Source organism: Oncorhynchus mykiss, chromosome 24, assembly GCF_013265735.2.
Source record: "Oncorhynchus mykiss isolate Arlee chromosome 24, USDA_OmykA_1.1, whole genome shotgun sequence".
In the NCBI taxonomy this organism is placed as follows: domain Eukaryota; kingdom Metazoa; phylum Chordata; class Actinopteri; order Salmoniformes; family Salmonidae; genus Oncorhynchus; species Oncorhynchus mykiss.
The window spans coordinates 14,835,594-14,847,739 of record NC_048588.1 but is presented as its reverse complement, the minus strand read 5'-3'; the positions used below and the strand labels follow the sequence as shown (position 1 = coordinate 14,847,739).

The following is a 12,146-nucleotide window of genomic DNA, read 5'->3' as shown; positions in this document are numbered from 1 at the left end:
TCCCTGTTAGTCTGTCTCAGTCTCTCAAACAAATATCAGAGCCAGAGGTTTTTCTTGTCTAGCCACATCGTGCTGGTCAGGAAAAACTGCTGACCTTAACCATAGCTACCATAGCTACAAGCTATGTCAAAGGAACATCCATAAGTCTTAGAGTTAGTAGATGCATGTACGATATGTACTATGGATCCATCGTCTTCCATCTAAAACCCTGTCTGTTCTGGCCAGGTAATATGAATGCCCTGCGTACCATCCTGCTCTACCACTTCAGTAACGGAGTGTTCATCGGCGGAGGTTTGGAGACTGGGGTGACCAACCTCCTCAAGTCTCTGCAGGGAAACAACCTCCGAGTGCTGCATGTGAGTCCAAACCTCTCAACACTCAACAGGGCTGTAAATATAAGACATCATGGCATCATGGCTGCAACAAAATCAATCCTGAAGAGATTATACAATGTTTTTACAGTGAATCAAGAGACTCTCATCCTGATCCACTCCGTATTACTAACAACCGCAATCCTTTGTCATCGACAATGTCAACAAACGTTTAAACTAGGAGTTATGGCTAAATTTGACTTCTTGGAACACATATATAACACTTAAACATGTTTGGGAAAAGAGAACGTCTAAAATAACATTCATTTGATGAATAAGAAACCAGAATCGCATTTGTTGGATGAACTTCCCCAGAGACAACTTCCCCAACATAATTCAGCATTCTGACAAGACTTAGGATTTTGCAAAGGTATTTAGTATTTTCATTTTGGGTTAATTTTATTCTTAGCTTTTAAGTTGTGTTACAGCAGTGTCCTTAGGGTCATATTCTAAGACGATAAAAACATTTAAATAAAATAAAATAAAGCAGAAAGCCATGTGAGGTCTCTGGATGTTTGTTGTGCAGAATATTCATGATTTAGTTTAGATGACATTTTACCCAAAAACAGACAGTTGCATTCCACTGCTACCAATGACTTTACAGAAGTTAAGCTATACTAAAGCTACCCTTAAAAAATATAGTTTACTGAACTAAAGTTACCTTGAAAAGGTAGTGCAGTATATGCAAACTACTCTGTGATAAATTATCATATGGAAATCTGAAATGTCATAGACTACAAATTGCAAGAACACATTACTTTGACCTTATGTTAACAGCATGTTTAAGTTAGCCCATTAAACACAAAAACAACGCTTCAAGCAAGAATTAGTCATGTCTAATGCCAAAAAATTAAGTAAATTCTTGCCTACTTCACCCATATTTCATTTTTGCCAAAAAAGTAATGTGTTAGTAGATATAGTAGTTACCTACACCGCTACATGGTGGAAAAGTAATTGACCACTGAAAACACTACGTAGATTTGAATTTAGTTTAACTACCACCAAAATGTTCGCTGCAAAATGTAGTTACATGTAGTTCACTACTCCCCAACACTGAATGTTGCAAATGTTCTGTAGTTCTGTAGCTTAACTACATTCAGAAAGTATTCAGAACCTTTCACGTTTTCAACATTTTCTTACGTTAAAGCCTTATTCTAAAATGTATTAAATTGTTTTATTTCCACACCAGTCCACCAACAATACCCCCAATTTATATTTAAAAAAAATAGTCACATTTACATAAGTATTCAGACCCTTTACTCAGTACTTTTTGAAGCACCTTTGGCGCCGATTACAGCCTCGATCCTGTCAAGCTCTGTCAGGTTGGATGGGGGGCATCGCTGCACAGCTATTTTCAGGTCTCTCCAGAGATGTTCGATCAGGTTCAAGTCCGGTCTCTGGCTGGGCCACTCAAGGACATTCAGAGACTTGTCCCAAAGCCTCTCCTGCATTGTCTTGGCTGTGTGCTTAGGGTTGTTGTCCTGTTGGAAGGTGAACCTTCGCCCCAGTCTGATTTCCTGAGTGCTCTGGAGTAGGCTTTCATCAAGGATCTCTCTGTACTTTGCTCCGTTCATCTTTCCCTCGATCCTGACTAGTCTCACAGTCCCTGCCGCTGAAAAACATCCCCACCGCATGATGCTGCCACCACCATGCTTCACCGTAGGGGTGGTATTGGCCAGGTGATGAGCGGTGTCTGACGTGACGCTTGGCATTCAGGCCAAAGAGTTCAATCTTGTTTTCATCAGACCAGAGAATCTTGTTTCTCATCGTCTGAGAGTCCTTTAGGTGCTTTTTGGCAAACTCCAAGCGGGCTGTCATGTGCCTTTTACTGATGAGTGGCTTCTGTCTGGTCACTCTACCATTAAGGCCTGATTGGTGGAGTGCTGCAGTGCTGGTTCTGGAAGGTTCTTCCATCTCCACAGAGAAACTCTGGAGCTCTGTCAGAGTGACCATCAGATTCTTGGTCACCTTCCTGACCAAGGCCCTTCTCCCCCTGTTGCTCAGTTTGGCCGGGTGGCCAGCTCTAGGAAGAGTCTTGGTGGTTCCAAACTTCTTCCATTTAATGCTGGAGGCCACTGTGTTCTTGGGGACCTTCAATGCTGCAGTTTTTTCTACCCTTCCCCAGATCTGTGCCTCGACACCATCCTGTCTTGAAGCTCTACGGACAATTGCTTCAACTTCATGGCTTGGTTTTTGCTCTGACATGCGTTGTCAACTGTGGGACCTTATATAGACAGATGTGTGCCTTTTTAAATCATATCCAATCAATTGAATTTAACACAGGTGGACTCCAATCAAGTTATAGAAACATCTCAAGAATGGTCAATGGAAACAGGATGCACCTGAACTCAATTTAGAGTCTCATGGCAAAGGGTCTGGATACTTATGTAAATAAGGTATTTCTGTTTTCTTTTTTAATACATTTGCAAAAACTTCTAAAAACCTGTTTTTGCTCTGTCATTATGGGGTATTTTGTGTAGATTGATGAGGAACAAAATGTCTTTAATCCATTTTAGAAAAAGGCTGTAACGTAACAAAATGTGGAAAAAGTAAATGCCAACCTAATTGAGAGACATATGGCACATTACCAGCTGGCACCCATAACTCATCTCATTGTGGCTGTCTTATCTGTAATCATCCCATCAGTGTTTGTATCTTAATCCCCTCTACTCCTCTCCTCCAGGCTAACAACACAATTAGAGTGAACACTATTGAGGTCCCTGAAAATGATATCATGGCCACTAACGGAGTCATTCACTTTGTCAAAACCCTCCTCTACCCCGGAGGTAAGACTGACTCAAACCTCTCTGACTGCCAGCTCCTCTGTTGGAGAAACAAATTATACCCTGATTAAATTGTCATGTGTTGAAAGACGCACTGTGCAGGGAATCATTTCTTGATATATTGTATATATTTAGCAGTGCTAAATGGTTCAGTACGTCTAACACCCTGTGTTGTGCTGTATGTACACTAATGTAAAGTGTTACCAGTACGTCTAACACCCTGTGTTGTGCTGTATGTACACTAATGTAAAGTGTTACCAGTACGTCTAACAGCCTGTGTTGTGCTGTATGTACGCTAATGTAAAGTGTTACCAGTACGTCTAACAGCCTGTGTTGTGCTGTATGTACGCTAATGTAAAGTGTTACCAGTACGTCTAACAGCCTGTGTTGTGCTGTATGTACACTAATGTAAAGTGTTACCAGTACGTCTAACAGCCTGTGTTGTGCTGTATGTACACTAATGTAAAGTGTTACCAGTACGTCTAACTCCCTGTGTTGTGCTGTATGTACGCTAATGTAAAGTGTTACCAGTACGTCTAACAGCCTGTGTTGTGCTGTATGTACACTAATGTAAAGTGTTACCAGTACGTCTAACACCCTGTGTTGTGCTGTATGTACACTAATGTAAAGTGTTACCAGTACGTCTAACACCCTGTGTTGTGCTGTATGTACGCTAATGTAAAGTGTTACCAGTACGTCTAACTCCCTGTGTTGTGCTGTATATACTCTAACGTAAAGTGTTACCAGTATGTAGAGGTAACTGCCAAAATAAAGAAAACGCCAACGCCAAAGTGTAGGGTGTTAGGCCACCATGAGCCCAAACATGGTTTTATGCCATGTAAACCATACCATATGGTTTACATTGTTTTCATGCTCATCAAATAATTCAGTGATCACTTGTGCCCCGTGGATGGGGGCATTGTCATCCTATCGGGGCAAAGCCATGGTAGCAAAAAATATTGGCCAAAATAATGGCCTGCCCAACATTTTGGGCATGATGGTATGTTAATTGCTTAATTAACTCAGGAACCACACCTGCGTGTAAGCAATTTTTCTTGTATCCCTCATTTCCTCAAGTGTTTCCATTACTTTGGCAGTAACCTTTATGTACCCTGGTATGAAGTGTTACCAGTATGTTTAACACCCTGTACTGTGCCGTACTGTACAGTATTGTACCCTAGTATAAAGTGTTACCAGTATGTCTAACACCCTGTACTGTATTGTCCTGTAGAGCTGCCTGCTGGAAACTCTGACCTTCTGGGGCTGCTGAGAAGACTCATCAAGTACATGGAGATCAAGGTACTGTACCAGGCCACACCCACATAAAGGAATTAGGGAGAACCCTGAGATAGCAAGATGAGATTAGCGTCTAAGTGTTTGTTACAAAATTACCTTAAGATGACAAGACACTATGTAAAGCCTTGAACAAATACAGTACCTACCACATTGGAGTTGAGCAGAACGATGTGTACACAGACCTACAGTAATATGGTTAACAGCCTCTATTCCTTCTTTCTATTCATTCACAGTTTGTGTCAGGATACAGATATAAGGAAATCCCTCTCACATTCATGAGTGAGTACAACTGTATCAGTCCAAGTCTTAGATGTCTGCTGTACCTTTTTGCGATGCAACTATTTGTAACTTTGCTGTTGTCCTGTGATTAACTGCTGTGTGTTTTCGGTTTCCTTCAGAGAGGACGATCGTCACACGCGTCATTGAGTCAGGTAAGTTACAGTTAAAGGATTGAAACAATGAGGGCATCCCAGATGGCGCAGTGGTCTAGGGCACTGCATCGCAGTGCTAGCTGTGCCACCAGAGACTCTGAGTTTGCGCCCAGATTCTGTCGCAACCAGGAGGTCTGTGGGGCGATGCACAATTGGCCATACGTCGTCCGGGTTAGGGAGGGTTTGGCCGGTAGGAATATCCCTACCGGGATGGATGGCTTCCGGGTTGGATCTGCATTGTGTTAAGAAGCAGTGCGGCTTGGTTGGGTTGTGTTTCGGAAGACGCATGGCTTTCGACCTTTGTCTCTCCTGAGCCCGTATGGGAGTTGTAGAGGTGAGACCAGATAGTAATTACTAACAATTGGGGAGAAAAGGGGGTAAAAAAAATAAAAATTCATACATAAATCTTAGCATTGTGTAGTGTACAAAACATTAGGAACACCCATCCTAATATTGAGTTGAACCCCTCTTTCCCTCAGAACAGCCTCAATTCATCAGTGCATGAACTCTAAAAGGTGTCAAAATCATTCAACAGGGACGCTGGCCCATGGTGACTCCCACAGTTATATCAATTTGGCTGGATGTCTTTTGGGTGGTGGACCATTTTTGATACACATGGGAAACTGTTGAGTGTGAAAAACCCAGTGCGTTGCAGTTCTTGACACACTCAAATTGGTGGCTGTCTCCTCCCCTTCAGCTACACTGATTGAAGTGGATTTAACACATGACATCAATAAGGGATCATAGGTTTCACCTGAATTCACCTGATTCGTCTATGTCATGGAAAGAGCAGGTGTTCCTAATGTTTTGGACACTCAGTGTACATTCATTTTACATGATATATCATGAGTAGTCTTGGAAAGACTTGAAGACATTGTGCTACAAGAGTTGATAGACTAGTTGGCACAGTTCAGATAAGGAGGATCTCTGTCTTCCATGAGATTCGTGACCCACGTTCAAGAGGAAAAACCATTGTGGTTGTTCAGATAATTACAGTACAGACAGCAACAAGAGAAGACTTGCCATAGCAGCAGACACCTGGAAAGGTTTTATCTGTTCTGGATAAAATTATCGTTCTTTATTGGGATTTGACTTTTAAGGATTAATTCTTGATGTGAAAGAGAAATATGCACAGAAGTTCAAGTTACTGTTTATGCAATTATCTCCAGTCAAGATTCTGAGGGGAAAACTAATGTCTTGGAGAGAGCCTTTACTCTGAACGTATCTGCAAAGCACATATCCACGTGTCCTTTGATTATGCAATATATTCCTGTCATATGAATTCTTTTAAAGCCAATGAAGGTTGGGCTTCAGTCTAATTCGATACAGACAATATTTGAATCAAGAAGTAGAGGAACCAATGACACACTACATGTCTGTGGTTCATGGAGTCTGGAGTTTTTAAGTTCATTCGGACCTTCAGATCTTACTAGTTTGCCGTTTAAACGTCATGTTCTTCAATGATGCTTTCGATGTTATTTATTTCAGTTGTTAAACTTGTTTTCCTCTCTCTCTTTCTAAAGCGCCTGATGTGACCCACGTGACTAGGGTTATCGAAAGGGAACCTACTATCACCAAGGTGACCAGGGTGATTGAGGGACAGCCTACCATCACCAAGGTAACACCAATGTAACAAACCATGTTTCAACCATTGTATCCACCCATGTAACCACCAAATCACATTGAGCATCGGGAAAAGCCTTATATGAATCTAATACATGATTATGATTATTAGGTGACTAGAGTCATTGAAGGCGAGCCAAAGTTCACCAAGGTCACTAGAGTCATCGAGGGAGAGCCCAAGGTCACCAAAGTTACCAGAGTGGTCTCAGGTACGTACCTCACAGACACACAGGTCTTTCTTGACTCCTGTCCATGAGGTCTGAAGAACTCTAGGTACATATTAACATGTAGTAAAATTAACCTGTTTTGGTCTATAGTTGCTATACGGTGTATTGATTCACTATATGAAACAAAGAAGTGAATGTTTGGGTTGCTGAGGTGAGACACAGGTCTACAGATGTTAATGTGTTGTACTGAATTCCCTTGACTCTACGTCACCCCTGGATCATGACTCTTACATCTGCCACTCTGTGAAAACAGTATGTTTCTATGTGAAGACTGATGTAATGTTTCAATATGTTGTCATCCACAGGTCCTCAGTACTCGGCCAGCAGCAGTGGCTCCAGCAGTGGTATCTCCAACATTGAGCTGGAAGGTCAGTAACATCACCCCTTTGGTTGTAGATAGATAACTTAATATAGAGGAAATAATGCAATGTTACATTGAAAATCACATATATGCATGTCACTGGGTAGACATGTGACAGGTTCTGTTAGAATCTGGGTTGAGTGACAAACAAGATTCAATCTAACTGTTACATTTCCATCCTGTGATATTTGGCATAGTCGGCAGAATTAGTCAATTGTCCAACATAATTGCTTGTTTCGTTAGAATATATAATAGTCCCATCTGTGACATATACAGTAACATCCCTGTCTCCGTCCTGTAGGTGCTGACTTCTCCCGTATCACCACCATCGAGGGAAACCCCTCAATGCTCGACATGGACTCTGAAAAAATCACCAAGTTCATCCAAGGTAAGAGACACATCTAAACTCTACTCATCCCCACTGGGTTCTGTAAGGATCTGACGTGATTAAGATATGGTTTCTGTTATGACTGGAGTTTGGATTCTGTAGGGTTCTATAATGACTATAGTTTAGGTTCTGTAAGATTCTGTAGTGACCAACATTTGGGTTCTATAAGGTTCTATAATGACTGAGGTTTAAATTTGTCTTCACAGAGGGAAACCCGAGACGAGTAACTGGCAGGAAAATTCCAGGTAAAACATGATTCCTTGATAACATAACATACTGTTTGACCGTGTTGGGGGATTCAAATGATGGGTAATGTCATCCTACGAGGATCTTTAATTGCGACCATTGAAAGAGAATGACCACCTATCATTGAACATTGACTTGAACTTTATTTATATTATTTGAGTGTATGATGATCTTTCTGTTGTCTCTATCCCTAGCTGGTGCCAGGAGGAGAGTCAGACCAGAGGAACAAAGAGCATAAACATGGACAGACCAGGTGACTAAAGATGCACCAGCAACCAGAGAGGAACAACAGAGATAATGTCAATGAATGGTCTCCCATAAAAGCTCTACACTCCAAATGATGCGTGTGTAGACATACAGAACTTGAACTTAGTGAGACCAGTAAAGCCATTTGCTAAACAAAACAAAAATCATTGATGCATGTATCTAAAGATAACTAAAAGCCATCAAGATATGTAAATAGCGTACGCATATTTGTGGGTTTTCGGTGTATATTAGAGATGAAAGATTAGAAGCTAGCCAGGGGTAGCAAAATAATCTTTGAAACCAATCTTTTGAAAGCCTCGACCATTGGTTGAGGTGATACAACAGGATTTTTAGGAAGATTTTGTAATTTACCTCTGCATGATATCGAGTTTGTGGTGCTCACATAAAAATAAAAATAATAAAAAATAAAATGTGATTGCTGTTTTCTGACAGTGACTTCATTTCTGCAAATGTTTATATTTTTCTACCAGATGTAATTTCAGCTCTGATCTGAGTTTCACAGTAGTGTGTTTGCTCTCTCTTTCTGCCTTTCTGTCTGACTGTCTACCTAGCTAACCATAAAGATATTGAGTTTGTCTTTGCTTTTAGAAGTTTCACATGTGCAACACTCTGACAAACCTAACTTTTCACATATTCTCAATAGCTTTTTAAAACTTTTTTCAAGCCTTTTTCAATAAAGTATATTCTTGGATATGAAGTGCATAATTCTCCAGGAGAAAAACTTTATTTGAAAAACTTGTTAGTAGTTCATCGCTATAAGGAATTAAATTCCAGTTACATTTTAGAATCACATTTACCCAATTTGAGGAGAAGATGTATGATCACAATCTAATTTGTGCACGTGTCTACTGGGCCCTACCTACTCAATGAATTCCATTGTTTTGTATAACGCTAGTTGTTTGGGGGGGGGGGGGGGAGTTTAAAAAAACGTTTTTTAGTTCTCCTAAAATCTATAAAAGAGTCTGACAATGCTACAAATGTCAATCTGTGTCCTTTAAAAGGTCAGAGTGCGAATTATACCATGATTGTCAGGGTCTCAATTTTTGGGGGACTTGACCTCCTATGTGTGCCCGCACTTACATTACATTTCTTATGGGCCTAATAGTAAAGACATGTAATACATTTTATATGACCTTTTAGTTTGTCGTGAACACAACCATCTTATTGTCAAACAAGTCACCGTGCACTGTTTAGATGCTGTGATGTTTTTGGAGTGGACAAACATGCACGGGTAGACTACCTGAAGCGATTTGTTTGACTATAAGATTAAAACATCATGACTGGTTGTGTTCATGCCCAAATTAAAAGGTACGCATAGGAGGTCCAGTCAAAAAAAATCCCAGAATGTCAGACTTTATCCACACCATTTGATGAATGGAAATAGACATGGTTACTAAACACCAAAAAGTGTAATGACATTATACTCTTCAAGACTAAATTAATTGATATATCTTGCTGACTGACAAAGGACCTTTTTTGTACAAAAAAAAAGTTGGGGCAACCAAAAAGGGGCTGAGATAGGGGACTATTGTAACGTATACTCTGGGAGTCAGAAAGAAAGTGCAGGTGGTGAGTTTAATATATAATAATTGGAACATCGGACAATATAACAAACACAAGTAGCGTATAGACATGAAACACAAACAATATTGACTGGGGACTGCCAGATATAAGGGGAGGTAATGGAGTCCAGGTGTGCCTGATGATGACGTGCAGGTGCGCGTAATAATTCATGCCAGTTGTGCATAATGATGGATACCAGGACCAGTGATTAGTATACCGGCGACGTCGAAAACCTAGAGGACGAGGAGCGGGCCGGTCCGGGTGGCGAAAGTGGAAATCGCAGATGATATTGGGATCCAGAATGTGCTCCACTGGAACCCAACACTGCTACTCTGGGCCATAACCCTCCCAGTCCACCAGGTACTGGAGCCGACCTCCACGACTTCTGGAGTCCAGTAGAGATCTGACGGCTTAGGCCGGACCCCCTCGATGTCCGGGGGGGTGGAGGCGTGTTGTGGGGGTCAGCATCAGTTAGGGGACCCGGAACCTCTTGTATAGATGGGACCAGGGATGCTGAGGCACGGGAAGGGGAAGGAGATTCCCTGCTGGAGTTGATGTAGTGAGTGACATCCTGTGCCACGGTGGGCCACCAGTACTTCTCAGAGATGGATTGGGTAGTGTGAGAAATACCTGAATGTTCAGCGATGACAGCTGTGTGTGTCTAGGTCAGCAGCCAATCCCTTATCCTCATAGGAATGTAGATGCACACGAGAGGACAGTTAGAGGGTGCAGGCTCCCTCTCCAGAGACTGACAAATGTCCACATCAACGTCCCAGACCACAGAAGCTACGACTCGGGAGGATGGGATTATAGGTGCATGCTGGACAGGACCATCACCCAAATCGTAGAGATGGGACAGGGCATCTGCCTTGGTGTTTTTTTAACCAGCTTGAACTTAAACCTTGTGAAGAAAAGGGCCCACCTTGCTTCCTCGCTGTCAGTATGTACCCATGTTCCGATGGTCAGTGAGGATGACGAATGGTTACTTGGCGCCCTCCAGCCAGTGTCTCCACTCCGCTGACGTCGTAATTATTCTCTGCAGGGGACAGTGAAATGCCCCTTGAGTAGACAGAAGACCCCGTCAGCTGGCTCCACACTAACCTTGAGAGAGGTGAGAAGGGCGGTGACGGAGCTGAAGTTCCTGACGAAACGGCGATAGAAGTTGGCAAACCACAAAAACCATTGTAACCCCTTTAGGGTGACCGCATCTACCTTCTTGTCATCTATCCTCACTCCCTACGGGCTGATTTGGTAGCCTAAGAAGGAGACAGCCTTCTGATGAAATTGACACTTTTCAGCCTTGACAAACAGGTGGCTAGCCAGGAAGCGTTCCAGGACTGCTCGAACGTGAGTGACGTGATCCTCCAGGCTAGCCGAGTAGACCAGGATGTCATTGATATACACAACCACCTGGCGTCCGACCCTGTAACTGAACACCGCGTTAACGAATGCCTGGAACACTGACGGAGCATTGGCTAAACCAAACGACATCACCAAGTGCTCGGACATTGTGCTAAAAGCTGTCTTCCATTCATCCCCCTTCCGGATGCGAATGAGATTGTATGCACTCCGCAGGTCCCGTTTGGTAAAGAAATGGGCCCTGCGGAGTTGTTCTATGGCTGCTGGCACCAACGGGAGAGGGTAACGGTACTTTTTGGCGATTTCATTGAGTCCTCTAATCAATACATGAGCGTAACCCTCCATCCCTCCTGCCGATGCAGGAGAAGTGGACGTGCGGATGAAACCTTGTTGGAGCGTCTCTTGGATGTAATCCTCCATGGCCTGGGTCTCAGCCACCGACAGAGGGTAGATTCATCTGCGCAGACCCTACCAGCAGGTCGATGGCACAGTCCCAGGAGCAATGAGGTGCGGCAGGGTAGCCTAGTGGTTAGAGCGTTGGACTAGTAACCGGAAGGTTGCAAGTTCAAACCCCCGAGCTGACAAGGTACAAATCTGTTGTTCTGCCCCTGAACAGGCAGTTAACCCACTGTTCCTAGGCCATCATTGAAAATAAGAATGTGTTCTTAACTGACTTGCCTAGTAAAATAAAATAAAAACTAAAAATGAGGAGGAAGACAGCAGGTCTTGAAGAAAACCTCCCACAGGTCCTGGTATACCTCCGGGATATTGGGTTGAAGGGCAACCATAGGACTCTCAACCGAATTGGAAACACAGGGGACGGGGAAGCAGGTCCTCTGTTATTCGTGTGACCAGTCTGTGATTCTCATTATGGCGTTGCAGCCTAGGGAGGCTGAGGATGATCTTGTGAACTGGTGATGAAGGGTATGATGAATGATGAATGGATTCCTGATGAATGGATTCCACGGTGAGGGTGAGGTGTTTAGTGATGTGTGTGATGTTTCTGGATCCTAATGGCCGACTATCGAGGAGTTGAACCGGGAAAGGAGAAGAGAGCGGGTATGAGATGATGTTAAGAGAGGAGGCAAGGGTCTGGTCAATAAAGTTCCTCTTGGCAATGGAATCCAGTAACGCTGTAGACACAGTACATGAGGGACAGTCAACTAGTGTGATGGACACCCGAGGAGGTGGAAAAACACATGACTGTCCCTCTGCTCTTGTGAATCCCAGA

General features: G+C 42.8%; 1 protein-coding gene across 2 annotated transcripts in view; it reads left to right on the top strand.

Annotated features, from left to right (window-relative positions):
- Positions 1-8,568, top strand: part of LOC110503830 (periostin) — a 34,355-nt gene extending 25,787 nt beyond the window's left edge. The window contains exons 14-24 of one of the 2 annotated variants that reach the window (XM_021582380.2): positions 226-356; positions 3,055-3,157; positions 4,386-4,453; positions 4,684-4,729; positions 4,849-4,881; positions 6,405-6,499; positions 6,617-6,713; positions 7,037-7,099; positions 7,394-7,480; positions 7,687-7,725; positions 7,921-8,568. In XM_021582380.2, the coding sequence (XP_021438055.1) occupies positions 226-356; positions 3,055-3,157; positions 4,386-4,453; positions 4,684-4,729; positions 4,849-4,881; positions 6,405-6,499; positions 6,617-6,713; positions 7,037-7,099; positions 7,394-7,480; positions 7,687-7,725; positions 7,921-7,964 (806 nt within the window). In that variant the 3' untranslated portion in view covers positions 7,965-8,568. The remainder of the gene's footprint in view (positions 1-225; positions 357-3,054; positions 3,158-4,385; positions 4,454-4,683; positions 4,730-4,848; positions 4,882-6,404; positions 6,500-6,616; positions 6,714-7,036; positions 7,100-7,393; positions 7,481-7,686; positions 7,726-7,920) is intronic. The other variant, XM_021582381.2, reaches the window with a different exon arrangement.
- Positions 8,569-12,146: the final 3,578 nt, after the last annotated feature.